The sequence below is a fragment of the Synchiropus splendidus genome, chromosome 1, assembly GCF_027744825.2.
Source record: "Synchiropus splendidus isolate RoL2022-P1 chromosome 1, RoL_Sspl_1.0, whole genome shotgun sequence".
NCBI lineage: Eukaryota > Metazoa > Chordata > Actinopteri > Syngnathiformes > Callionymidae > Synchiropus > Synchiropus splendidus.
Genome location: NC_071334.1, coordinates 59,317,481 through 59,344,521, shown reverse-complemented (window position 1 = coordinate 59,344,521; position 27,041 = coordinate 59,317,481). Strand labels below are relative to the sequence as shown.

General features: G+C 43.8%; 2 protein-coding genes across 9 annotated transcripts; one reads left to right on the top strand and one right to left on the bottom strand.

Annotated features, from left to right (window-relative positions):
- Positions 1-691: 691 nt before the first annotated feature.
- Positions 692-24,458, top strand: sptan1 (spectrin alpha, non-erythrocytic 1). Of its 6 annotated transcripts, none has more exons than XM_053858298.1 (56): positions 692-805; positions 6,376-6,615; positions 6,832-6,957; positions 7,346-7,486; positions 7,661-7,941; positions 8,027-8,171; positions 8,252-8,406; positions 8,474-8,609; positions 8,694-8,795; positions 8,875-9,012; positions 9,081-9,191; positions 9,294-9,371; positions 9,460-9,615; positions 9,714-9,918; positions 9,991-10,172; positions 10,253-10,496; positions 10,600-10,722; positions 10,797-11,014; positions 11,119-11,211; positions 11,302-11,436; positions 11,800-11,948; positions 12,136-12,192; positions 13,106-13,304; positions 13,404-13,508; positions 13,582-13,614; positions 13,687-13,722; positions 14,077-14,124; positions 14,527-14,618; positions 15,002-15,146; positions 15,290-15,471; positions 15,578-15,677; positions 15,765-15,962; positions 16,039-16,185; positions 16,262-16,365; positions 16,526-16,688; positions 16,867-16,881; positions 17,563-17,694; positions 18,693-18,830; positions 18,908-19,012; positions 19,214-19,422; positions 19,488-19,608; positions 19,714-19,835; positions 19,912-20,044; positions 20,129-20,227; positions 20,288-20,447; positions 20,769-20,845; positions 20,919-21,128; positions 21,202-21,498; positions 21,653-21,765; positions 21,948-21,965; positions 23,051-23,105; positions 23,193-23,389; positions 23,458-23,511; positions 23,587-23,733; positions 23,810-23,957; positions 24,043-24,458. In XM_053858298.1, exons 2-56 carry the CDS (start codon positions 6,379-6,381, stop codon positions 24,166-24,168), a joined length of 7,440 nt encoding a protein of 2,479 aa, XP_053714273.1. In that variant the 5' UTR covers positions 692-805; positions 6,376-6,378; the 3' UTR covers positions 24,169-24,458. The 6 variants fall into 6 exon arrangements, with proteins under 6 accessions (XP_053714273.1, XP_053714304.1, XP_053714297.1 ...); XM_053858304.1 differs by lacking the exon at positions 692-805 and adding an exon at positions 3,405-3,557; XM_053858329.1 differs by lacking the exon at positions 12,136-12,192.
- On the bottom strand, positions 24,457-27,041 carry dync2i2 (dynein 2 intermediate chain 2). 3 transcript variants are annotated; one of them, XM_053858351.1, is made up of 9 exons: positions 26,808-27,041; positions 26,453-26,701; positions 26,265-26,368; positions 26,050-26,207; positions 25,872-25,981; positions 25,362-25,529; positions 25,067-25,299; positions 24,826-24,983; positions 24,457-24,755 (listed from the first exon to the last, which is right to left on the bottom strand). In XM_053858351.1, exons 1-9 carry the CDS (start codon positions 26,883-26,885, stop codon positions 24,517-24,519), a joined length of 1,497 nt encoding a protein of 498 aa, XP_053714326.1. In that variant the 5' UTR covers positions 26,886-27,041; the 3' UTR covers positions 24,457-24,516. The 3 variants fall into 3 exon arrangements, with proteins under 3 accessions (XP_053714326.1, XP_053714336.1, XP_053714344.1); XM_053858361.1 differs by having other exon boundaries at positions 26,050-26,195; XM_053858369.1 differs by having other exon boundaries at positions 26,453-26,697; positions 26,808-26,999.

The window sequence follows — 27,041 nt, the reverse complement described above, 5'->3', positions numbered from 1 at the left end:
TAAGCCCTGTGAAACATTATAGATCTGAAGAGTGGTACACAAAATAACACAACTAGGGGTTACGAAGATGAAGAATATGTAATGGTTTTCTTGTCAATAGATGTTCTCTTGTCCGGTAAGCCATGGGATAGTCAGCTGATGAAACAGCTGAGGGAGTCAGCCTTGTAGACAAACAGATACTCACCAAGAAATGACTTCTTTTTTCAGTTTTCTCCAACAGGCTTGTGTTTGACAAAGTGTTCCGTGAAAGTCTGAAATTGAATCCAATGTACAGATTTTACAGTAATTTTTTTTTTTTTTTTTTGGTGTCTTGTCCTGACAAGGATAGAAATAGATAGAATTTTAATCAACAGAGTGAGGACATTTTGGCTGGTCCTCACTTTGTCAAGAATTAGTTTTTAGAGTTAAAACTACAAAATAGCTTGGTTATTATAATTGGGGTTTAGTTTGGTGAGGAGTAAAGGTTAAGTTTAGCCATTTGTTTTAGATGGTTTGGTTTAGGATATGGGGATAAGGTTATGTCAATGACGGTACTCACTAATATAGGAAGACAAACGTGTGTTTTCTTTATCTATATATCTATGTATATGTCCCGGTAAACAATGTCCATGTTGTGATAAGCGGTGTAACACGTAAAAGCGTTCCGACCTTCGTTTCGACACTTTTCGTTATTTTCCGGAGGCCTGCAGAACATGACGTCACACGCACGAAAAAGAAAACAGGCAGCCTCGACTACGACCTCGCATCCTCCGCTCTGCCGTCTGGACGGAACCCACTTTCCTAACGCGTTCACGCACACACCGAGGTAAGGGAATGTGCTGCAAACGGTCCGTTTCGGCGTAATTACGCGTAATGGTGACCAGGCGACGATGCTTTTACGTGCTAAATTCATTTAATTCAATTATCCCTCTCTCGGCTTAGCTTGATGCTAACGCTAGCGACCTGCCCTTATTTGTTAAAAGCCCAGTGGCGTTTCTTAAGATGGATGACCGTAGAAAAATTGAGGGCTATTACAAAGCACAAACCTTGCCAACAGTTGCACTCCGCTGTGGAGCACAGCTAAGAAACAAACATTTAAATGCAGATTAGCCTCACTGTGAAATGACAGCTTGCGTTTGCGTTCGATGGCCGCTAGGGCGGTTGTTAGCTGGTCGACCTGAGGAACAAATAGTCGATTTAAATACGATTTTACCATATATTTGACATATTATCAGGAGATGTCGCGGTGAATGTGTTGTAAAGGTGCTCGATAATAGTAATGCAATAAGAACAGCGTCGTTCTTTCTGAGCTGCAGACCGTTAGCTTGCTCGAGACTTATTCATAATGATTTGCTAATTTTTTTCATTCGGTGTGGTGATCTGGTGTTGGTTGTAGACGATGTATGAATTACTGAGACACTATTGTGATAGCAATGTTTCCGTCATGACTGTGCTGTAAATGTTCCTGGGTGAAGCATGTCGCTACATTAGCATGTCGGCCATGGTTGAATGGGAGCCGCCCTGCATACCTTTGGCCAAAGCAGGACTCCAGCTGTCAGCGCTGTCTACACGTTTAAACTCTCCCCGTTAATTATTCACTCGTCTGAGCTAATGTTCTTTTCATGATGATATAGTGTCGAATGCACAATTGCGTGTCATCTTCTGCATCATAAACTACTCAACACCTGATGGGCTTAAAGCATCCCAGCAGTCTAGATGTTGCTGCGTTTATTGTAAAACATTTCTGCCTGATAATTTCTTGGATCTTTCATTTCAGTGAGGGCTTTAAAAACCGCCATACTCCCTGTAAGCAGGGAATGTGTGGGATGTAATAATGACATGCCCCTGCTATTTTACACCCCCGCTTCTCAGCCTCTGCATCTGTGCTTTTCAGTGTGGTGTCAAGTTCTACACTAGCTGCTGCCTCTGCTTCAGGAATGACCTGGTATCTCTTTATATTTTAAAAACGTAGTTGTAATATACATGGCATTATATCTGGATTGCAGATTTAGGAGATTATTTTGTGGTAATCTGTCCTTTTAAATGAAGTCATTTTTGTATAACTATGATGCTTTTCATTTGGAATTCTAGTTTAAGTAGATTGACACCTACTTTCTACTATCTATAGATATAGATATATACACAGTATCTTAATTGTAAATAGCAAACTATGCTTGCACTATTTTTGCAACTCATACACATCCGTTTTAAATATTTGCACCAACCTCCATTTCAGTGAGTAATAGTCTGTAAACATGTAAAAATGAGTTAATATTTGGAATTGTCACGTTGACAAGACAAAGGTTTAACTTTGCGAAAGCAATTCAGGCTGTTAGGATAACTATGGGTTTGGTGGCATACAATATGTCAATATTCATTTTTGGTGAAGGCAAAAACATTGCATCTTAAGTGTTGTACATGTCATATTTTGCTGACAGCAAACAGTATCATTTATGTGACCTAAGTCCCATGAAGACGTATCAAGTATTTTGGAAGGACAGGTGGGTGAGTTTGGCTTGATAATAGCGTGAACCAGAAAGGAGCAAAGTAGGACAGCTTTTTGAACTCATTTGATAAAAATACCTGCTGTAACATTCCCAAGGCACAGCAGGGTCTCGCTGTCTCATCTTTCATGCTCCTCTTTCTGTAATGTAAGTTGATTAGTAATTATTTACTGAATTTAAAGTCCAATGTATATAAATTGTAGATAAATTTGTCTTAATGAAAACCTTAAATGAAGAATAGATGTTTAGGGCCGATATTGGTCACTATTATATTTTGCTATTCAACCAGGGTTTTCCTCAACATTGTTACTATTATAAAATGAGCTATGTGCTTAAGTTGTTTTTCAACAATTTTGAATCTATTTTCACATTTCGCATTATGTTTTTAGGCTGCTTCCTCTGTGTTGACCGTCAGAATTTTGTCATTCCATTTCTGACCTGTGATACTTCCTGGACTTGGGCGTATGCTATGAGTTTCATTTATTCTTCATTGGTAGTCTGCATTGACAGTTGAATCATTGTTAATATGCACTGCTCCATCCTTAATGCAGCCTCTTCCCGTAAATGCTTGTTATGAGCCCTCATTGCTGATTGGCTGACTGATCATGTGGTCAATATTCCGTTCTCTGTTGCAAACCAACAAGGATACACAACATGGCAACGTTCACTAAACCAAAACTAAAGGTAACAAGTGTGTGATGTTAACTTTTGAGTGCTTCTATGTGCCTCTTTCTTCTGGTAAGAACGCATTGATGATTCCAGTTACACATAAAAGAAGTTGCATTTTTCCCCCCAGACCTAATAATAATTAATGTTCGGGGGCGGAGGGATGAAGTGGGGAGAGAGGGCTGTGTGGGCCGGGCTCCTGTCTCTCCTCTCAATACAGCATAGTCACTGCAGGTGCAATGCGTCGATCTCTGCTTGGTCGATGAGTCCTTGTTTTCTTCACACGCCATCAGACTTTTTAGGAGTGCATTACATCCAGGGTGTAGTGCAGTATGACTCTGCTGCCTGTGTAGGTTTTCAACGAGCAAGAGGATAAACAAGATCATCCGGACAGAAATCTCAGCTGAAGTATTCTCTCTGCCTCATTTGTTAAGATAGACTTGTGTGATCTTTTTTTTTCCTCTTTCACAAAGTTATGATTATAAGGATATTTCTGCTGTGGCTGTTGCATGGGAGGAGACTGACGCTTATTGTTTCAAAAATCAAGTGGGACTTGCAGTGTACTGTGTATGGAAAATGTGTGTTTTAGCTGTGTATCTACCTGTGTTAGTAACTTTTTGTCATATAAACTGCTTTTCATCATCTGCATGTTTACCTTGCAGTGTGCTTGGACGCCATGTTTGACAATTGGTCATACCGATTGTCAATTAACATGGAGTTTAGTTTGTGTTTGCTGTGCATTTCTATTGTTTCTGGTGAGTTTTGCCATTCTTAATGATACTGTTCACTGAGTCAGGACCGACCACCCTTTCTAATGTTGGGCAGAGGAGTGGATTAACTTTGAGTTAATGACTTGTTGAAGAACAATACTGTCTTCATCCCAATAATACACTTAAACTCTCTGGTGATCTCTGCTTTATCAAAAATTCAAATATTGACAATGAGGTGGTTGAATTTTAATGTTGGTGCGTCATCTCATTCTACCCCCTCCCTCCATCACTTCCCATGAGCCTCTCCCATTTCCTGCAAATTCCTTTAGCTTCCGCCCTCTTCACTGTGGCTTCTGGTGACAACAGATGGTTCCTTTTAGGAACAGTTATTGTGCGAGTTATTAGAAGAATACATTAGCTATATGTCAAAACCCTTACACAAGAAAGGCAACTTTGTTAAAACTGTTCCTCAGTCTGTCATAAAAGTGGTGGGGTTTTTTTTTATTACATATAGACTAAACAAATTTACCTTTGATCGTTAATTATTCTGAATGTTAAAAAATATTATCTCAGGCACATGGTTAATACAGTACATATTCATTTGTATATTTATATAGAACAGACCTGTTGACTACTCTCCCTGATGGCTACCTGGTAACTATTAACTATAATGATCGGAATCACTTGACAATTTTTTTTTTTACATTTCTCTCATTTATTTTTATCTCTTCAGTGGAGTACAATGTCGATCTGCATAGCAACATCATCTGTGTTTTACACTGCGTGGTGGGTGTGTGGGTGGTTGCTAAAGGGAGAAAAACTCTGCGAAGCATCATCTAGATATGAAGACAGAGTAAGCTGTTATCTAGTCAAGCAGGATGGCGAACGGAAAGGCTATCAGCCTTTGCAGCTTTAGGAGTGCCTGAGAATAGCTGCTCTCTCGAGGGAAAAAAAAGTTAAATTACTCACCCACACATTGAGATAACACTCCTGCTTTTTAGGACATCAAAACATTGTATAGGTTTGTCACAACATTGTTTTAAATGGGTTTAATGAATTTTCAAAAAAATATTCAGTCCATTTTAAAATGATAGTTGGTTTTTAAGATTTGTCTGCGATTTCTTCTGTTTTATCTTTGCGTGGATTGGCATAAGCCATATCACAAAAAAAAAATCCACTTAAACTTTCATTATGGTTGTTTCTGTTATTGAGTTTAGTGGGGTGGTTTTGGATTAACATCAAATTCGATTTGGATGGACATCAAATTCTCTGGTTTCGAATCTTTAACTATATTTTCAGACCGACAATCGACTCTTTGGTTTTGGTCTCTGTCAATGCGTGTTTTAAGCGCTGTGTGAACTGGGGCACACTATGAGTGGGGGAGGGCGATTGGCATTTTGGATACTCTTTTTAGGCAGCCGTTTGCTAGGATTAATCGTCTTACTGAACATCAGGCCTTGTCCTTACAATTTTGGTAGATTGTACAAAATGTCCCTGTTCAATGTACAACATATTCCTGTTTAAATAAGGGAAAGCCATGAGTCTTTGTCAGGACTTGAACTTTACTGAGACAAAAAGCCATTTCTATGGTATGCATGTCTGTCTGGCGATAAAAGCATCTCTGGCTCAAGCTGAAAACCCCATTACAGCTAGACTGCTGATGCTGCTAATCCCCACATTGAGTGGAAACATGGGTCAGTGGATGATGTCACAAACATCCATTGGTTATTGTCCTACAATGTGCAGTATCGACAAAATAAAGCTCCACCCATGTGGCTTGAGGGGGTTGACCTTGGTTGTGACGGACAAATGAACGTCTTGTTTTTGATTGAGGATCTGAGTACCATAACCTGATATTTACCGATGCTGTTTGTCTGTAGTTGTGTTATATGCTATAATAATATATAACAATACATATACTATAATGCAATTGTACAAATAGCAACATTGTAACTTAAAAAATATTTCCAACACAGAGGACGAATATGGGTCACACTAGTTAAATATGAAAGTACATGTGCCAGAGCAAAATGAAGAGAAAAGTTGAAGTCTCACTTCATTTGTTCGGTGATGCATGGTTACTGTTTGGGTGCCTGTGGAATTTCTGTTCCTTTTGTCATTCAAGTTGAGTATTTCAGCTGCTTCCTTTTAGTTGCTCAGCCAGTTAGGGAGGAGGATTTGTTTTCAGCTCTGACATGTATATCCCTTCTTGAAATTCATCTTTTTTGTCTTTGTATTAAACGAAGCACGTCCAAGATGGGTGTGTTCTAAAGTCTTAAATGAACTGGCCAAGTTTAGTTGTATTCATTTTCACTACTCATCAGACTTTGTTTATAGTTGATTCAATAGTTATGTAATGATGAATTACGTGAACTATTATGGGGGTTTTTTTTCTAACCGTCTTACTAACATTTTAGTATTTTATGTACTGGTATATTTTGAACGTACAATGGAAAACATTTTGTACAAAGTTTTTTTTATATTAAAAGTGATTACTTCTGATGTGTTTTGAACAGAAAATGGACACTGCAGGGGCCAAAGTGCTGGAGACAGCTGAAGACATCCAGGAGCGGCGCCAGCAGGTGCTGGACCGCTATCGGCGCTTCAAGGACCTGTCTATTATGCGCCGGCAGAAATTGGAAGACTCTTACCGCTTCCAGTTTTTCCGCCGTGATGCAGATGAGTTAGAAAAGTGGATCCAGGAGAAGCTGCAGATTGCCTCAGATGAGAACTACAAGGACCCCTCCAATCTGCAGGTCAGGATTTTTACATCTTTAACCATTCGGTGAAATTCTTGCATGTTATTTCATGTTGCCACCCTTGGTGTCATTCTGATAAATATAATTTTTCAAATGATGTTATTATTACAATCTCATTATGACGTCCTTAAACAAATTGCATACATTAACTGTATGATCCCACAGCCAAAAGTTATGTTAGGTGAGTGAGTATGTCATCTTTGTTCACAACAGGGTAAGCTGCAAAAACATCAGGCCTTTGAAGCTGAGGTTCAGGCCAATGCTGGGGCCATAATCAAACTGGACTCGACAGGAAACCTCATGATCACCGAGGGTCACTTTTCCTCAGAGACTATTCGGGTAAGAACGGAACTTGTTGTATGTTTCTGTAAATTGTCTTGTTGCCAATTTACTTCAGAGAGAATAAAGCATTAACCATTTCCTCTGGTTCAGTCCTTCACGCCCTACCGGACACAGCAAAGACCCATAGTTACTAGTCTTAATTTAATTGAATATATACAAGTAGGTGTTGAACTGCTGTGTGACTTCTGAGTGCCATTGACATTTTCTGGAACCTCTTCCTGCTGATTTCTGTAGATGGCCACTGATTATCTTTAAGATTACCTGTCGTATTTTCAAGCACTTTGTGTTCTTCTTATTTCAAACCAGTGTGTGGTTTATTCAGCAAAATACTTGCTGTTTTGCTTTTCTCATATGTTATTGTTGCTTTTTTCTTTCTGCAAATCAGTCTCGTCTGGAGGAGCTGCATCGCCTTTGGGACCTCCTGTTACTGAGGACCAAAGAGAAGGGCATGCGCCTTCTGCAGGCCCAGAAACTTGTCCAGTATCTGCGCGAGTGTGAAGATGCCCTCGACTGGATTAGTGACAAGGTCAGTGTTACTGCTCCCTAAATATATATAAAATCTGTACACCATGTGTTTAATTGTCATGATGTGACGCTACAAGCAGTTAGAGAAATGTCCATATTGTAGTACAAGGTTATACTTGTTAGTACATTTCTGTGGCTGTTTAATAATACCCTCTGTTTCTATCTTGTTCTGTAGGAGACTATGGCAACATCTGAGGAGGTGGGACAGGACTTGGAGCATGTGGAACTGCTTCAGAAGAAGTTTGAGGAGTTCCAGACCGATTTAGCAGCCCATGAAGAACGAGTGAATGAAGTAAACCAACTGGCGGAAAAACTAATTCAGGAAGCCCATCCTGAGGCTGAATTAATTGTCAAAAAGCAAGATGAAGTCAATGCTGCATGGCAGCGTCTGAAGGGCCTGGCTCAGCAGAGGCAGGGAAGGCTCTTTGGAGCTGCTGAGGTGCAACGCTTCAACAGGTAAAAAGGCGATGAGGCAGAGTTCTGAATTATAAACCTAGAATTGTTTTGGTTTGCTTATCTGCATTTTTGTTTAAAACTACAGAGATGTTGATGAGACTATCAGTTGGATCAAAGAGAAGGAGACGCTGATGGCTTCTGACGATTTTGGTCGTGACCTGGCCAGTGTGCAGGCTCTGTTGCGTAAGCATGAGGGCTTGGAGAGGGACCTGGCTGCTCTGGAAGATAAGGCAAGATTTTACAAAACCAGGAATATCTCTACAAATAGCATGGTTTGTTTAGGTCTCATCAAATTCTCTTCACTTATCAGGTTAACACGCTGGGCGGCGATGCAGAGCGTCTTCAGCAGACACACCCTCAGAATGCCTCACAAATCCACCTGAAAAAAGACGAACTGATCACCAACTGGGAGCAAATTCGTACTTTGGCTGCTGAGCGTCATGCCCGACTGAATGACTCATACAGGTAAAAAATCTGGATATGTTTTCAGTTTATACCTTCTCAAATTCATATTTTTTACATTTTTTTTTAGGCTGCAGCGCTTCACGGCAGATTTCAGGGATCTGACCAGCTGGGTGACCGAGATGAAAGCTCTGATCAACGCCGATGAACTGGCTAATGATGTTGCTGGAGCTGAGGCTCTTCTTGACCGCCACCAAGAACATAAGGCAAGTTCCTTGAAATTCAAGTGAATTGGACTGATCCTTCACCCAATGACTGGCCCTTTTAAAATGAACGTCTTGTGTTTTTAGGGCGAGATTGATGCACATGAGGACAGCTTTCGATCCACTGCTGAAGCCGGACAGGCTTTACTCGATACTGGACATTATGCATCCGATGAAGTCAAAGAGAAGGTTATATCGCCTAGGAAACATACCACAAAACTACGTCCACATATGTGAGAGTTTTATTAATAATTGTTTTAATATGCAGCTTGGAATCCTTGCTCATGAGAAGGAGTCGCTGCTCGAGTTGTGGGAGGTTCGCAGGCAGCAGTATGAGCAGTGCATGGACTTGCAGCTTTTCTACAGGGACACTGAGCAAGTTGATAACTGGATGAGCAAACAGGAGGTAAACCAACAGCAGAGAAGTTTTATTGTCGCAAAAGCAAACTGCTAAATTGCACGTTTGGTTAACAGGCGTTCCTCCTCAACGAAGACCTTGGTGACTCTTTGGACAGTGTTGAGGCCCTACTGAAGAAACATGAGGATTTTGAGAAGTCACTCAGTGCCCAGGAAGAGAAGATCACTGTAAGTTTGTACATCTGTATTTTAATATGATCCACTGCATGTTTTCAATATCCAGATTATGAATGGATTTATTTTTGACGATTTATTGTGCCCCTTTTTCAGGCTCTGGATGAGTTTGCTACCAAGCTTATCCAGAACAATCACTATGCTAAAGAGGATGTGGCTACAAGAAGAGATGCGGTAATGTCAGAGTTAATAATTTAATGTATAAAATCTTCAATCCTTTGATTGTCAGGCCAAAATGAACCCCCTTTTTTTATATTTATAGTTGCTCAGTCGCCGCAATGCCCTGCATGACCGAGCTCAGTCTCGTCGTGCCGCCTTGGAGGACTCTTTCCATTTGCAGCAGTTCTTCAGGGACTCGGATGAGCTCAAGAGCTGGATCAATGAGAAGATGAAAACTGCTACTGATGAAGCATACAAGGTAGTTTAGCAAAACATTTGGCAGACTCTGATACATTCTTATTTAGAAATGTCTAGACTAACATTTTTTATAACTTTGTGTCAATGCTTCATCGATAGGATCCCTCAAACTTGCAAGGCAAGGTGCAGAAACACCAGGCTTTCGAGGCAGAGCTGTCTGCCAATCAGAGCCGCATCGATGCACTCCAGAAGTCTGGCCAGGAGCTTCTCGATCGGAAGCATTATGCTGCCACTGAAGTGGCTGGCCGTATGGAGGAGGTGAGCTCTCAATGGAAGAAACTACTAGAAGCCACTGAATTGAAAGGTAAGGTATTTACCCAGAGTAAATCTGGTGTTGTATTAGCATAAGGTAGTAAATGTTGAATGTCTTATTCAGGCATCAAACTCAGAGAGGCCAACCAGCAACAGCAGTTCAACAGGAATGTTGAGGATATTGAGTTATGGCTGTATGAAGTTGAAGGACATTTGGCTTCAGACGACTTTGGAAAAGACCTCACCAGTGTCCAAAACCTACAAAAGAAACATGCCCTTCTGGAGGCAGATGTGGCTGCTCATCAGGTGCATAATGTTGTTTGTTGGGTTATTATTTAGTTCTTCAATCCAACTTGACAAATCCGTAACACAATTTTGTCTGTCAGGATCGAATTGATGGAATCACAATCCAGGCCCGCCAATTCCAAGAGGCTGGACACTTTGATGCTGATAACATCCGCAAGAAACAAGAGGCTTTGGTTGTCCGCTATGAAGCTCTTCGGGAGCCCATGGCTGCTCGCAAGCAGAAGCTGTCTGACTCTCTTCGCCTCCAGCAGCTGTTCAGAGATATTGAGGATGAAGAAACTTGGATTCGTGAGAAGGAGCCTATTGCCTCTTCCACTAACAGAGGTGAATTTATTCCCATATATTTGGAAAAATAAGACATCAATTCTTCTCACTTGTTAATAGACCCTCGTGGTCTGAACTGACTGGATAAATATCTTCTACATAGGCAAAGACCTGATTGGTGTTCAGAATCTCCTGAAGAAGCATCAGGCTCTGCAGGCTGAGATCACTGGCCATGAGCCTCGCATCAAAGCTGTCACCCAAAAAGGAGAGGCCATGGTTGATGAAGGTACTGACACTGAAACCAGCAAGATGAAGATGATCATTACAGACTTTTGAAATCAAATGAACATGTTTTTCTAGGTCATTTTGCTGGGGAGGATGTGAAAGTCAAGCTGGGTGAACTGCATGGACGCTGGGACACATTGAAAGCAAAAGCTTCTCAGCGGAGACAGGACCTGGAGGACTCTCTTCAGGCTCAGCAGTACTTTGCTGATGCTAATGAAGCCGAATCCTGGATGAGGGAGAAAGAGCCCATTGTTGGGAGTCCAGACTACGGCAAAGATGAGGACTCTGCTGAGGTAGCGCCACATTAATTTTCTGAACCCTGCCTGAATATTCATAGTGTTCCCTGGCTTATTTCTAGTGTCAACATGTTTAATTGTAATTCTCTTTTCTTTGGCAGGCCCTTCTTAAGAAACATGAAGCCCTGATGTCTGACCTGAGTGCTTACGGCAGTAGCATCAATTCTCTGAAGGAACAGGCTCAGTCCTGCAGGGTAACTGTCTTGAGTTTATGGCTGAATTTATGAATGCACACTGTCTATGGTTTGGCACTCACATGTAACTTGTTCATTGTTTCCCAACAGCAACAAGTGGCCCCAACCGATGATGAGACTGGAAAAGAACTAGTCCTTGCCCTGTACGACTATCAGGAGAAAAGCCCCAGAGAGGTTACCATGAAAAAGGGCGACATCTTGACTCTGCTGAACAGTACCAACAAGGTGCGATCACAGTTCTGTTCTAGCTGAAATATGGACTAACTACTTAATGGCACTGTTTTTGGTGGGATTTGAGAGGTGAATAATAATCCAATAATAATTTGGTATGAGATGAGTTTACTGAAAATACTGCAGATCATATGGAGCTTTCATATTTGCAGTTAGTTTGGATAGTGCATATGTAGCCCAATGGCCTTTTAAAGATCCTGCATCTAATGTAATGCATATTATTTATATCTTATAATCAATTAAATTTACTGAAATCCGACTGATGGCCATAAAATGGATTTATATAGAGGTTATTATTGATCATGGAGCGGATTCCTTGCACGTTATTTTTTAAATGGCTTTGGATCTCTTCCGCAGGACTGGTGGAAGGTGGAGGTGAATGACCGCCAAGGCTTTGTTCCTGCTGCATATGTGAAGAAGCTAGACCCAACCCAGTCGTCCTCCAGGGAGAACCTTCTGGATGAACATGGAAGCATCGCTTTGCGCCAGGACCAGATTGAGAATCAGTAAGAGTCACGCACCATCTAATTAGTCTTACCAATTCCTGTGTCCATTTAACAGTGAAGTTCTTGAGTAGTCTTACTCTGCTTTAAATGGTTCTCTTTGTTTGATTCTGGTTTAACCTCTAAAGGCCTTTCTGTATATTTTGTCTCCGTTAAACACTATAATCCATCCCGCCTTGCCACTGTGCAGGCTGGTCACCAAAGAATCCTGCAGCGTGTCTGTACGCATGAAACAGGTGGAAGAGCTGTGAGTAGGATTTGATGTGCATCTCCATGTTCCTGTGATTGTGCAACCACCGAATAAGATGTATATCTTTTCCCATCCCATTCAAAAACATCAAAGGCGATGTGGAGCTCGGTCTTTTTTACCCTTGACTTCTATTCCACACCAGAATAGAAGTACCGTCAAGAGACCACCTCCCTGTCATTCCTGGCTTGCTTGTGAATGTTAGTTCCAAGGATTTGTTTGTATACATAAACCATGACGTGTCATTTCTAGTGCTACAAAATCTTTTAATTTCATTTTACATGGCTCTTCATGACTCAAAAAAGTTCCAGATTCAGAATTATCCAATTGTCTTCCTACATGTCCTTAAAATATTAGAGTGGTGTCGAGCAAGATATTGTGACAAGTTCAGTGAAAGTTTGTGCGTTATCCATCCATCCAGGAAATTGTATCAAAAAACATCCTGTCAACCCAGGTCTTCGACAAGTGTCAATATAGTGTATAGAGCGCATCGAAGTGTGTCCTTTGTTCTTTTGCACCAAAGCACTTATTTTAATGAAGACTCCTAATATAAAAAATGTGCAATATGACAAAAGATTCAATTTAAGTCGAATCCCCTTCATTTTTTAATGCCACATGATAGAATTTAAATGGGTTGCAGTTGACAAATTTCAGTATGATCCATTAAGGTGATGAATTCAGGCTGGGTGAAATACACAGGGGTTAAGAGGGTTAGGGTTGTTAGTAATTTAAAAAAAAGCATTGATTCATTTGTTCATTCTTCTGTTCTTTTCCTTTTTATGCATCAATAATAAAATTTCAGAGGCTCGTTCTCATGTTCTATGTGTACAAGCAAGGGTTCATATAAGTCGCCGTGCACTTGCTGTCTTGTCTTAGTGTGCTATGAAATGCTTTTTTTTTCTCGTCCCACAAGGTATGGCACTCTGATTGAACTGGGGGAGAAACGTAAGGACATGCTGGAGAAGAGTTGCAAAAAGTTCATGTTGTTCCGAGAAGCCAATGAGCTTCAGCAGTGGATTAATGAGAAGGAGAGTGCTCTGACTAATGAGGAGGTTGGCTCTGACCTGGAGCAGGTGGAGGTCTTGCAGAAGAAATTCGATGACTTCCAGAAGGTAACCTTGACATGCTTGTGCTATCAACAGCTACGTTACTTGAATCATTTTGGCGTTCCTCTTTGAATCATCTGTGTACGTTTTTTTTTTTTCTTCCAGGACCTGAAGGCCAATGAGTCACGTCTACGGGACATAAACAAAGTGGCTTCTGAGCTCGAGTCTGAAGGTTTAATGGCTGAGGAGGCCCCCATGGTTCAGGCTCAGGTAAATTTGTCATCAGTAATTGGTGCATATCATGAGTTGAAAATCTTACTGGGATATGAATGTTTCATTTTAGCAACAAGAGCTGCTAGGATCTGCACTTGGAAAGGTATGGGACTTTATACTTATCTTTCTTTTGTTCTGTGGTACTTCATATTTTCCCTATGTTTCTCCATGTCAGGATGAAGCCGATTCCAAGACTGCTTCTCCATGGAAGGTAAGCCTTGCCTTGCCTTAAAATGACCAAGATTTCAGTAGGCATCAATCTTGGCCTTGAATTGGTTACTTTGCATGACTTTTCTGCATTTGAGTTCAACTTTGAGACTGTGTTGAATTAACTGTGATTAATATTATCACAAAATATACAGACATCATCTGTCCTTGAAAATGGATTATAATTTTACGACAAGTTATTTTAACATTTTATTTTCATTTGTCTCTTAATCCTTATAAATGGTTAAATAGTGTTGGGTCTGATGTTGGCCTTATTGCTCTTTGGAAGTTTCCATAACACTCTTGACTGGTGTGGTGTTCTCTCTTTCTTCTTTTCTGCTACAATTTGCCACTGTAGAATGTACGGTTGGCTGTTCAAACCACGGCTAACTTTAATACCATCAAGGTAAGGTTAATAAATCGACTCAGCCGCCCTTTGAATGTTAAGTCTGTTTGGAAAACTAATCCCATTGTCCTTTTTATGTTTTATTCATTTCCAATAACCAACCTCTTGAGCGTCAATAGTCTTGTTTGTGTTACCCTGTTAGATGTTGGTTGATTAACCCTGTTATTGTCCTCTGTAGTTGTTGATATGTGATTGCATGCATCAATGCACTTTCGTCTTGGTGTATGCCAGGTTGATCATGAACTAAAGGAAATGTTTTCAATATTCTTTTGATGTTAAAGAATGAAGTAAGCTCATTTAGTGTTTTTCTCACTTGCAAGATTGAACCTTCACTTTAATTCTGTTAAAACTATTTTATGGAAAGAAAATCTTTATGTTAAATAACCTGTACTGTATTTGAAGGAGTTAAACAACCGCTGGAGATCCCTGCAGCAGCTGGCCGAGGACAGAAGCAACATGCTGGGCAGTGCACACGAGGTGCAACGCTTCCACAGGTATGGGCAGCTGCCAATCTATGCCCTGAAGCAATTTTTTTTCTATCTCACTGAACACCATATTAACAATTCCATTCCAGAATGAAGATAAAATGTCAAAACATCACCCCCTTTATTTAATTTTTCAACTTTGTATACTTTCCTTTTTTAGTAGGTCATATCCTGAAGTCCTGAAAGTTAGCTGAAATAAAGTATGTTCGAGTGTGAACTATAGTCTGTTGACACACTCCCCAAAATGTATCCCAATCATACACCAATAATCATGGTCCGCCCCTTGCCTGAAAGTTGGACAACAGTCTAATGCATCATCTAGAATCTTACTGAACGATGAGATTTAATTCATCTGTACCCACTGGTGGCTGATTTTCTTTGATCCTCTACAGAGATGCTGATGAAACTAAAGAGTGGATTGAGGAGAAAAACCAGGCCCTCAACACTGACAACTATGGCCATGACTTGGCCAGTGTTCAGGCACTGCAGCGTAAGCACGAAGGATTTGAGAGGGACCTGGCCGCCCTCGGTGACAAGGCATGTTGATTTTATTTTTATTATTACTATTATTATTATTTTATTATATGTATTGTAATTTATTTATTTAAGTCACCATTTGATGTCAAGTTTCGTTTGATAACTCAATGTCTTCTTTATGCATAAATCCTTATCCAATCTAGGTGAAATCTTTGGGAGAGACGGCCGAACGTTTGATTCAGTCTCACCCTGAGGCAGTGGATGATATTCAGGAAAAGTGTACTGAGCTCAACACTGCCTGGAGCAGCCTTGTTGGACGTGCTGACCAGCGCAAAGACAAGCTTGGAAATTCTCATGACCTGCAACGCTTCCTCTCTGACTTCAGGTGAGAACAGTATCCAGGTCCCACTTGGAAGAGTATGGTGGAGAAAAACTTGCATAGTGGTTAACAACGTGCCAAGAAAGCTGAAGTTTTTTTTTCTCGTCTTTAGAGATTTGATGTCTTGGATCAATGGAATTCGTGGACTGGTGTCGTCAGAGGAGCTGGCGAAGGACGTAACTGGAGCAGAAGCTCTTCTTGAAAGACACCAAGTACAAAATTACCCCTTCATTTATCAACCGTGATGTCAATAACAATCTCTGGTCAATAACTGAGGCTCCTCTGTGTTAATTTTTCAGGAGCACCGCACTGAGATTGATGCTCGTGCTGGAACCTTCCAGGCCTTTGAACAGTTTGGTCAGCAGCTTCTGGCTCGAGGCCACTATGCAAGCCCAGAGATTCAACAAAAGCTTGAAGCTTTGGACCGTGAGAGAGCCGATCTGGAGAAGGCCTGGGTTCAGCGGCGCATGATGCTCGACCAGTGCCTTGAGCTCCAGGTAAGCAAGTTTGAATCAATTGGCAAGGTTTGGGAATCCCATCACCTGGGTGACAGCTGTCTTTCTTTCTTGTTAGCTCTTCAACAGGGACTGTGAGCAGGCTGAAAACTGGATGGCAGCACGCGAAGCCTTCCTGGCCAGTGATGATAAGGGAGACTCCCTGGACAGCGTGGAGGCTCTCATCAAGAAACATGAAGACTTTGACAAGGCCATTAATGTGCAGGTAAGTTGAGGTTAAAGCAGTGAAACATGATCTTGGGTTCTACTTGTTAATGGTTGTTGTTGTATACTCCCAACAGGAAGAGAAGATTGCCGCTCTGCAGTCCTTTGCTGACCAGCTGATTGGTGCTGACCATTATGCCAAGCCTGAAATCTTAAACCGTCGCAATGAAGTGCTTGACAGGTTAGGAGACTGTCTTTTGCAGACCAAAGGGCTGTTTGCAAAACTGCAGCTCGAACACTGTCTCAATATATTTTAGACAGAATTACCACAATATCACAATTGTTTATTAATATTGTGCGCATGGACATGAATTAATGTGTTTTTGCAACCCATCTCATAGGTGGCGCCGTCTGAAAGCGCAGATGATTGAAAAGCGCTCTAAGCTTGGAGAGTCGCAAACTCTTCAGCAGTTCAGCCGTGATGTGGATGAGATTGAGGCCTGGATCAGTGAGAAGCTGCAGACTGCAACTGATGAGTCTTACAAAGACCCGACCAACATCCAGGTACGATTTGACCATAGAAGAACCCAGACCACCCATTTTGTGATTCAGTTATTTTAAGAGAAGCTTTGAAGTGAACATATGTCATAAATATCCATTTAATTTCCTTTCATATTGTCTTGACAAAAACATGTATATGAGGATTCACTCAATCTGTCTCTCAATGTCTTATGTTTTTTAGCTGTCCAAGCTGCTGGTAAGTTTGAGTGTTAGCTGACTAACATCCAAGCAGGTTGTCCTCCACATGTCCACGTCTGTGCTCTATGTGTAGATACGACTAGAACAAGTCCTCCATCCATCTTTTTTTTTTTTTATTTCTCATCAGCACTGTTGAGTGCTCCGCTTACTTCCCACCTGAGTTCATAATTTTGTCAGTTTTAGCTCTTAATTTTGTAATTGTTTATCCAATGTAACCATTGGTTGTGGCTTCTGTTGCTTTCGATTCTAGAGGGGTCACTTTTAAAAATGCTTCAGATATTTTGACTAGTATAAGAGAAGTATTTTTAATTTCCCATGACACAAATAATGTAAATATTGAAAGGTTTGGGAACACTAACTGTTTATAAACAGAAGCATCTTTGATGTGACTCCTCTAAAAGCAGCTTTTCCTAAAGTCAATTCTTTGGCAGATGTTGTTCCCTCCATTATGTCTGTCCATGTCCGTTGTCCACCAAAGTCAGTGTATTGTGTTGTTTTAATTGTCATCTACTATAATTACAAACACTGTTTTTGGCATTAACATGATGCTTCAAATGGTTTGTGTAATTGTAGCATTCTTTTTGGTCTTTAAGTGGTATCTTAAATTTCCATTACTCTCTCGTATTACATCATGCCATTAGCTTGTTGTAACACAGTTATCCCTCCTTGCTTCCGTCAGAGTAAACATCAGAAGCATCAAGCATTTGAGGCTGAGCTGCACGCTAATGCTGACCGAATCCGGGGAGTTATCGATACTGGTAATGCTCTCATCCAGAGAGGCGCTTGCGCTGGCAGTGAAGATGCTGTGAAGGTCAGTAAACTCTATGATAATGTAAAGTTCATATGTATTAGACGGAAAAGATAAGGTGACATTATTGCGTGTAAATCAGTGTCAGTAAATATTAAACATATTGAAAGTGTGACTGTAGGGGCTGTCAAGATGTTTTTAATCGCAGTAAAGGTGTAGTTAACTCGAGATTAAATGCAAGTTAATCAAACACTTTTTTGCTTCGGTTGTAAATGTAAGTTAAAGAAAGACTTTATCAACACAAGAGTGGTCATTGTTGTTTTCTTTCTTTTTTTAAGTCTTTGCTGTGTTATATTCCACATGCCTCAAATAAAAATGGAAAGTGTCGTCTTGTCATTATTTAAGGTCACAATATCAAATAGTAATATTTTATAAAAACCTAGGCTCAATAGAAATTAGCCCCTAATAGCTAAGTTGTCGATGGTAAGATGGTGCAGCTTTATTGCTTATATTTGATCATGGATGCTGCGCTATATCAGTATCACGATGAGACAAGCCTCTGCAGAGATCCTCCATGGCAGAGCTGGCAGTGTTAAGGACCACCACCATTTCACACAGACAAAAATACAGTGTTCATTCGTAGGGAAGAGAGACTTTGTTAGCATCTGACTGCTTTTGCAAACAGACTACAGACCCATGCATTCCAGGGGTGTGAATACGCCACGAGACTTGGCGTATTCCGTGGACAACAGAGTTCACATCGACAGTCACTACAAATAACTTCAGCCTTGTCAGAAGAAGCCTCTGGCTTGACTTTAACAACACACTACACACACAATCAAGAGACAACCTCACTTTCAACTCCGCTCATGTCACAACTGCTCGGCCTCCTGACTTCCATACTACGGGATGGTCAAACACGTGCGTTATTGCATGTCAACAATATTAGCGGTTTAAGATTGACAAAAGTTAACACCTTAATTCTGCTCTAATTATTATATGTTGGACTATGGTTATGATCATTGATCCGTTTTACAGTCTCTAAAAACAATTCTTTCCAGGTGCGCCTTAATGCTCTGGATGAGCAGTGGCAGTTCCTCGTCAACAAATCCGCAGAGAAGAGCCAGAAGCTTAAAGAGGCCAACAAGCAGCAGAACTTCAACACCGGCATCAAAGACTTTGACTTCTGGCTCTCTGAGGTGATGAGCTCCTCTTCACAGATACTGTCTCCCCACAGCAAGGTTATTGGAAATGTTGACAGGTTTTGTAACTGCAGGTGGAAGCTCTTCTGGCCTCTGAAGATTATGGTAAAGACCTGGCATCAGTAAACAACCTGCTGAAGAAGCACCAGCTGCTGGAGGCGGATATTTCAGCCCATGAGGTACTGTAATTGACATGTGGTAGTAAGTGTTGTGTGCCTTATGGAGAACTGCAGACATGTGGCATGCGCAACATATCAATAATCACTTACTTAGTTTCATTATCAGTTATGATGTTTATGATGCATGGCAGTGATAATGTATTTCAAAAATCTCATACTCATACTGTTGCAATTCCTCTGACCATCGCTCTCCGTTTGCAGGATCGCCTGAAGGATCTCAATGGTCAGGCAGACAGCCTGATGGCCAGCAACGCCTTCGACACCTCTCAGGTGAAGGACAAGCGCGATGCAGTGAACGGCCGGTTCACCAAGATCAAGAGCATGGCAGCAGGCCGTCGTGCCAAGCTTAATGAGTCGCACAGGCTGCACCAGTTCTTCAGGGACCTGGACGATGAAGAGTCCTGGATCAAGTAGGAGTTGTTCTTGCTCAGCATTGGTGTGGATGAATCAGTTGTATAAACAAAGCTTGTCGCAGGGAAAAGAAGCTGCTTGTGAGTTCGGAGGACTATGGACGTGATTTGACGGGAGTGCAGAATCTGAGGAAGAAACACAAGAGGTTGGAGGCAGAGCTGGGAGCACACGAGCCGGCCATTCAGGTACTGCTTCCATGGAAAACGGAAAGTAGATTCCAACTTGATGTTGGCCACCAATGGTCAGATCGAAGTTGTGACTTCTCTTAAATGCTGCTTTTGTGTCTCTAGTCGGTGCTGGACACTGGGAAGAAGCTGTCTGATGACAACACCATTGGCCAGGAGGAGATCCAGCAGAGGCTCGCACAGTTTGTTGACCACTGGAAGGAGTTGAAAGACTTGTCTGGAGCGAGGTGACCATTCAATGAGCTGCGGTTGATCTGTGAAGGACATGTGGAAGGATGCCTCAATGTGTGTGTTGCTTGGTAGGGGGCAGAGGCTGGAGGAGTCGCTGGAGTACCAGCAGTTTGTGGCTAACGTTGAAGAAGAAGAAGCTTGGATTAATGAGAAGTTGAATCTGGTGGGGAGTGAAGATTACGGTGACACTCTGGCAGCCGTGCAGGTGATTTCCAATGCTCCAGGTTATACATTGCATTTCTTTTAGGTTTTGCATTTTCACAGATCCCCATGTCTGTCTTCTCTGCAGGGTTTGTTGAAGAAACATGAAGCATTTGAGACCGACTTCACCGTGCATCGGGACAGAGTCAGCGATGTGTGCGCCAATGGAGAGGAGCTCATCAAGAAGGTATTATATGATTGTACTGCCAGTTTGTTCATGGACCTCCTGACCCATCGTCTCCGCCAGAACAACCATCATGTAGACAACATCAGTGCGAAGATAACAGCTCTGAGGGGAAAAGTGTCGGAACTGGAGAAAGCAGCTGCTCAGAGGAAAGCCAAGCTGGACGAAAATTCTGCCTTCTTGCAGTTCAACTGGAAGGCCGACGTGGTCGAGTCCTGGATCGGTATGAAGTATTCAGTCAACTAGTTTCAAGGCAGCTTGAAAACATGGATTGTGATGCGTCCATCAATTGTCCCTAAATGTTGAATAATTCATCTTAATGAATTATGTAGTGTGTGTCCAACTCTCTTGATCTTGATAAATAAAAATGTTCAGGTGCTAAATTCCACTTGAATATATTTAGGACTGGATGGTTCTACTGTATATGTAGGTGCATTGTTTGACTTAAAGTACTGTATGTGTTAGGTTTTACTGAAGCTTGACAGCTTTCTTAACTGCTCAATGCCCATGCAATTTTAAGCCACTCTTGTATTGGTCTCTGTAGGAGAGAAGGAGAACAGCCTGAAGACAGATGACTATGGCAGAGATCTGTCTTCAGTCCAGACTCTGCTCACCAAGCAGGTATGGACTCCTCCTATGGATCTTTCATGGTCCCCTTCACATTCTGTTGAGGCTCTTTTCTGTCCATCTGCAGGAGACTTTCGATGCTGGCCTTCAGGCTTTCCAACAAGAGGGAATCACCAACATCACTGCCCTGAAAGACCAACTTCTGTCTGCCAAACACGTCCAGTCTAAAGCCATCGAAGCTCGTCATGCTGCTCTGATGAAGCGCTGGAACCAGCTGCTGTCCAACTCTGCAGCTCGCAAGAAGAAGCTCTTGGAGGCTCAGGAGCACTTCAGAAAGGTGAAAGTTCATGTTCTACTGTCTTTGCATCGTAGTACGAGCGTCTCACATTTCATACCTATTTTCTCCACAGGTTGAGGATTTGTTCCTCACATTTGCCAAGAAGGCGTCAGCCTTCAACAGCTGGTTCGAGAATGCAGAAGAAGACCTGACAGATCCCGTACGCTGCAACTCCCTGGAGGAAATCCGGGCACTGCGTGAGGCCCACGAGGCCTTCCGATCCTCCCTGAGCTCAGCGCAGGCAGACTTCAACCAGCTGGCCGAGCTGGACCAACAGATCAAGAGCTACCAGGTGGTGTCCAACCCCTACACCTGGTTCACCATGGAGGCCCTGGAGGAGACCTGGAGGAACCTTCAGAAGATCATCAAGGTCTGACATTCAAATCAACTTCAGTTGGTTCTTCATGTTGACAATCGTTCATGACCTCTCACCTCTAACCCACCTTGAACATCATAGATCAGGATAACCTGTCAGAATGGCCTGCAAAGAAGGACTTTCATTTGTTTCTGTGCACCTCCTACAGGAGCGAGAGCTGGAGCTGCAGAAGGAGCAGAGGAGGCAGGAGGAGAACGACAAGTTACGTCAGGAGTTTGCACAGCACGCCAACGCTTTCCACCAGTGGTTGCAGGAGACCAGGTGCACTACTCACTTGTTTCAACACATCTTCACTCTGCTCTCTGCCAAATTGAGTTGTCACTCTGTTGTTTAAGATGATTATGACCCAAAAATCATATTCTTAACATGTTTTTTTTCTCCACCCCTCCCTTCTCTCTGACTGCCGCCTGCTCGCTGATGCTTGGGATTCTGACACTAATCAGGACGTACCTGCTGGACGGGTTAATATCAAATCTCTTCTTTTACATGTGTCTGGGGTCAAGTGTGTTTGTTCTCCATGATTGTGTCCTCTGGCCTGCTGTCTCATGTCCCGTCCTCCTGCTCTCTCTCTGACTAGCATAGCCTATCGGCGGGTTATTGCTGTCTATCAGTACCAAGTTGCTGATGATCTCTCTGGAAGGTCAACTCTTTTAAAGCATTGCTCTGGTTTTTTGTTGCTTCTCCTGACCCACGCAGTGTGTGACCGCAAGCACCGCCAACCCGAGCTCCTGTGTGCTCTCAACCTCTTAGTGTAGTACTAACAAGACACCACACGGGGACGACTCATTGCCACATCCCTTGTTTCTGATAGTCATTTACTGTTATTCTTCATGAGGCAGTTCAGCGATGCGTTCAAAGCCCACCTGCCAATAGTGAGCTCATAAAAATATTTATCCATCTTACATGTATTTATGTTAGGTTTCTGAAATATTCAGAAAAAAAATACGTATTTTTGTCATATTGTATCATAGATGCAATACCAATGTATCGTTCAGCCCTACCCTAGACTTCCCTCAGCACCTGAACACACCATCTCTTTCTTATGAAGTGAGGGAATCTGACCTAAATGGGCCGTGTTGGCAGGTTTGCAGGTCAGTCGTATTTAAATATGTGCGGCTACTAGTTGTCTCTGACAGTCAAATCAAGACGACTTTCACTTCAAAGAGACTCGAGCAGCAAGTGACAGCCACCAGTCAGCAAGCGCAGTCAGGACAGAAGAGATTATCAGTTGAACCCGACTGAATTCTAATGTCTCAGAAGTCGCGTGTGGCGAGAACATGCTGCTGCCGCCCAACAACTAATATCCACATCAGTCATCACCCTGGTTTGACCCTGTCTGCATGTGTGAGTTCACATTCAGAGTGAGGGAAGAGTTTCACCCGACGACGAGCTGCAGTTTCCAGCTCTGCATGACTTTGACAAACCAATTTAGACACCACTGCAGAGTGTTGGTTTTGGGCACCAGGCGTCTGTTGTTGGAGGTGGAAGTGGGTCATGTCTTGTTGCGTCATGTGTTGTCCACTAACTGGAAGTCATGTTGACACAGATCGTGTATGGTGGAGGAATCCGGCACTCTAGAGTCACAGTTGGAGGCTACGAAGGTTTGTTCCATTGGTTTTCCTCCTGCAGCTCTGGTAGATCACATGTTCCAGATGTTCTGACCCAAACGTGTTACCAAACATGTGTAGCGTAAGCACCAAGAGATCCGGGCAATGCGCAGCCAGCTGAAGAAGATCGAGGATTTGGGGGCAGCCATGGAAGAAGCACTGATCCTGGACAACAAGTACACAGAGCACAGCACGGTGGGTCTGGCTCAGCAGTGGGACCAACTGGACCAGCTAGGCATGAGGATGCAACACAACTTGGAGCAACAGATCCAGGCCAGGTCAGGACCAGACACTTGTCATGTCATCGAAGGTCACCGTCTGATCTCATCATGTCCTTCTGTTTCAGAAACACGACTGGAGTCACAGAGGAGGCGCTGAAGGAGTTCAGCATGATGTTCAAGTACGGGATCAGAACGTCTGGCCATTTTGCTTCTCCTGAAGTCACTTTGGTAACCGTGGTCTTATGAACACACAGGCATTTCGACAAGGAGAAGTCGGGTCGTCTGAATCACCAGGAGTTCAAGTCCTGTCTGCGGTCGCTGGGTTACGACCTGCCCATGGTGGAAGAAGGAGAACCGGATCCTGAATTCGAAGCCATACTGGACACAGTGGATCCAAACAGGTCAGTTGCTTTGGTCTCACTGTATTATCCCTGAAATGCTGCGTCCTGCCGCTAACTCCTCTATGTGCCTGGGCAGAGATGGCAACGTGTCGCTCCAAGAGTACATGGCCTTCATGATCAGCCGCGAGACGGAGAACGTCAAGTCCAGCGAGGAGATTGAGAGCGCCTTCAGAGCTCTGAGCACTGAGAACAAACCTTATGTGACTAAAGAAGAGCTCTACCAGGTGGGTTGGCTCCACCCTGCAGATCCTGCTGAAGCCCGTCCAGAGGTCTCACTCTCTGTCTCTCTCTCTCTCACCCTTGTTTCAGAACCTGACCAAGGAGCAGGCCGACTACTGCCTCTCACACATGAAGCCCTACCTGGACAGCAAGGGCAGGGAGCTGCCCACAGCACTGGACTTCGTGGAATTCACACGCTCGCTGTTTGTCAACTGATCCGTCACCCACCAGTGACCAATCGGAACGCGTTTGTCCCCACACTCGCGCACATGGCTGAAAATGCATGACGGGCGCACACACTCACTCTGAATACTCACTTTTAACAAATCTATTTATCTTCTCAACCTGAAACTCTTCGTGCTGATAGCCTAGTGGATCTGTCTGCATCTGAATGTGATTGTTTTAGCCGTTTAGCTCGTTCTTTTATCCACCTGATTGTAACAATAACGTGGAACAACATGTATCTGCAGTGTGATCTAATAAACGCTACTGATTAGAACTGGAAACCTTCCATTCTTGACTTTATTTCACTTTGGAGGCATTTCAGGAAAAGCAGCAGAGGAGCTACTCTGCTGCTTGAGTGGCCATATGCTCCAGCTGGTCCATCTCTGAGGGGATCTGCTCCGTCAGGTGCGAGCTCAGCTGCCAGATACCCACTGTACCGTCTGTTTTTCCCACCGCCAGCAATCGTGGATTCTGGCTGTTGAAGGACAAACAGGTCGCGGCCTGACCAGTCTGGCCGTGGTCGATGGTGGCCGCCGGTTTCAAGGACCTGCGACTCAGATCGAATATTTGCACATCACCTGCAGGGGGAGTAAGAAAACGTCTACAATCGCAGAAGACATCAGTGACCACCTTGACATTCTTGCTAACCTTGTCCAGTCGCTGCAGCGAACACCAGTGGTCGTGTTGGAGACCACTGAACCTCAAACACATAAGAGTCTGACACCCTCAGTGAGAGCAGCGGGTCTGTCTGCAGCAGAGAGTGGAGGTGGGCCAGACCGTCGGTCCCAGCACTCACAAACACGTTCCTGCAAACACACAAGTGTCAGTCACGCTCTGTGTGCGTGCGTGCGTGCGTGCGTGCGTGCGTGCGTGCCAGGAGGGTCCTCACCTGTGGAACGGGGAGCAGTGGATAGCGTGGATCGGACCTGTGCTGGGCCGGAAGGAGAAAACTGCCGGAGCTCTCAGTGTCACGCTTTCACCGTCAGATGGTGTAGCTGCCAGAGTCTGGGAGGAGAAGGAGCACCGCAGCAGCAGACCCGCCTCAGAGCCCACCAGGAAGGTGTCAGGGTCCCAGTGGGACAGAGCGAGTGAAGTGATGCCCACCGCGCTGCTGCCTCCAGCCTGTGCTCACCACCAAAATGGTATTCAAGAAATGACCCAAGTCATTGTCAGAGAGAGTTTACCTTGAAGCTGCTGCTGCTGCTCTGAGGAACCTGCTGCATCATGAGAGCGTACGCTGCATGGAGGACCAGCTGGTTCTGCTCAGAGTCCAGAGTCCACAGCAACACTCGTCCTCCCGAGCAGGCGCTCAGAACCCCAAACTCTTTCTTCTGCAGCGGGACCCACTTCACCTGCACACACAGGCATTTTCACACTTCAAGTCGACTCTGCTCATCCATGTCGCATTGTTAAAACAACAAAATCCCTCTTGGCCTAAATAAATGACACGAATGAATCTCTTCAACGCAGTGCTCTAAAGCAACCAAACCGTTTGGGAATTTAACCTCCTATAAGCCAAGACTCAGCACTAGGTGGAGAGTGGATACACAAAACCAGTGCATGTATGAGTCAAGTAGAATAACAGACATGGCCAAGCCACCCCAAAATATTGTAGTGGCACCACCACAGCGACTGCTTCCACTAGATGTGTAAGGGGGTTAAACACTCCAAACAGTTGGTGGTCTCACACACACCTGGTAAACAGGTTCTCTGTGGCTGTCCGTGGACATTCCAGTCTGAGCAAGGACCAGATCCTGAGCCCGGCTGGTGTCCCACACCACCACCTCACCGTTGTACAGACCACCTGGAGGCATGACACATCATCTTTATGTTTCAAAAGCTCTCGCTGCCACGGAACCGCTGTCCTAAGACCTGCGATGATGGCCGGCCGCTCAGGGTGGCAGCAGAGAGCGGTGACCCCGGTGGGCACGTCGATGACCTGGTCTGCTTGTTTGAGGCTCACGTTCCGACGGTCTAGGTTCCATGTGCACACGTAAGACTTGTCCGAGTTCCAGTCACTGTGGGAGGTGCTGTCGACAGCGCAACATGAACATGTGACGCTGAAGGCTGTACACGGTCAAACGTACCGACCGTAGGAGCAGGCGATCACTGCACCTGTGCAGCTCCAGGACACGCAGGTCACCTCAAGCTCTTCCTCGCTGGGAGGTTGGAGTCTGTGGAGACACGTCACCTGCCGACACGACGCAGAACAGACGGATGCAGCAGATCCACGCGCACAAAGCAAGACCTCAGCGTCGGTGCTGCTGCTGCTCACCGGCTGGCTGCCGTCCTCCCACTGCACCCGATGGTCATCAAAAGCGTGACTGCGGCTGTTCTTCAGCAGCTCCAGCGTGACCAAGCCTTCCACCCGCCGCAGGAACTCGCTCAGTCCAGGTGATGGTGGTGGATCATCCTGCCGCTCCACTGACGGATCCGGCTGCTGGGTCTGAGTGAAGGCAGCGCTGGTGGACCTCACCTGGACCGACACCTGACAACTGTGGACTGCCTGCGTCTGACAGCCTTTCTAGATCAAGCACAGGAAGAGAGGGTGCGGTAACCAGCATGGAGTTGTCTTGGTGTTCGCAACTGCCTAAACTCGACAGTCATTCCAACCTGTGGATGTTACTCACCGACTCCCGAGAAGACTCTTGCGCTGTCCGCCATGACGGCTGGATGCTCAGTGAAGCCAGAGTTTCGTCACTAAACATGACGTTTACGCCTCTGACTTATGGCTACACGTCGTGTTTGGCGGTGGACAAACTTGCGCCAGTAACTGGCTTCTATATTGCGGAGTTAAATGTCTGTTGTTGAAGACTCCAACAGGGCGGCCATCTTTAATTCGCCGAGCGTTGCCATGGTTCCAA

What these genes read in the sequence shown, in the direction of transcription:
- dync2i2 (XM_053858351.1), bottom strand. Translation starts at nt 26,885, where the DNA reads ATGTTTAGTGACGAAACTCTGGCTTCACTGAGCATCCAGCCGTCATGG. An exon ending in AAGAGTCTTCTCGGGAGTCG is followed by an intron (nt 26,702 to 26,807) that starts GTGAGTAACATC and finishes TGCTTGATCTAG; the next exon opens with AAAGGCTGTCAGACGCAGGC. An exon ending in GCAGCAGCAGCAGCTTCAAG is followed by an intron (nt 25,300 to 25,361) that starts GTAAACTCTCTC and finishes TGGTGAGCACAG; the next exon opens with GCTGGAGGCAGCAGCGCGGT.
- sptan1 (XM_053858298.1), top strand. Translation starts at nt 6,379, where the DNA reads ATGGACACTGCAGGGGCCAAAGTGCTGGAGACAGCTGAAGACATCCAG. An exon ending in CTAACTTTAATACCATCAAG is followed by an intron (nt 14,125 to 14,526) that starts GTAAGGTTAATA and finishes CTGTATTTGAAG; the next exon opens with GAGTTAAACAACCGCTGGAG. An exon ending in ACCAGTGCCTTGAGCTCCAG is followed by an intron (nt 15,963 to 16,038) that starts GTAAGCAAGTTT and finishes CTTTCTTGTTAG; the next exon opens with CTCTTCAACAGGGACTGTGA.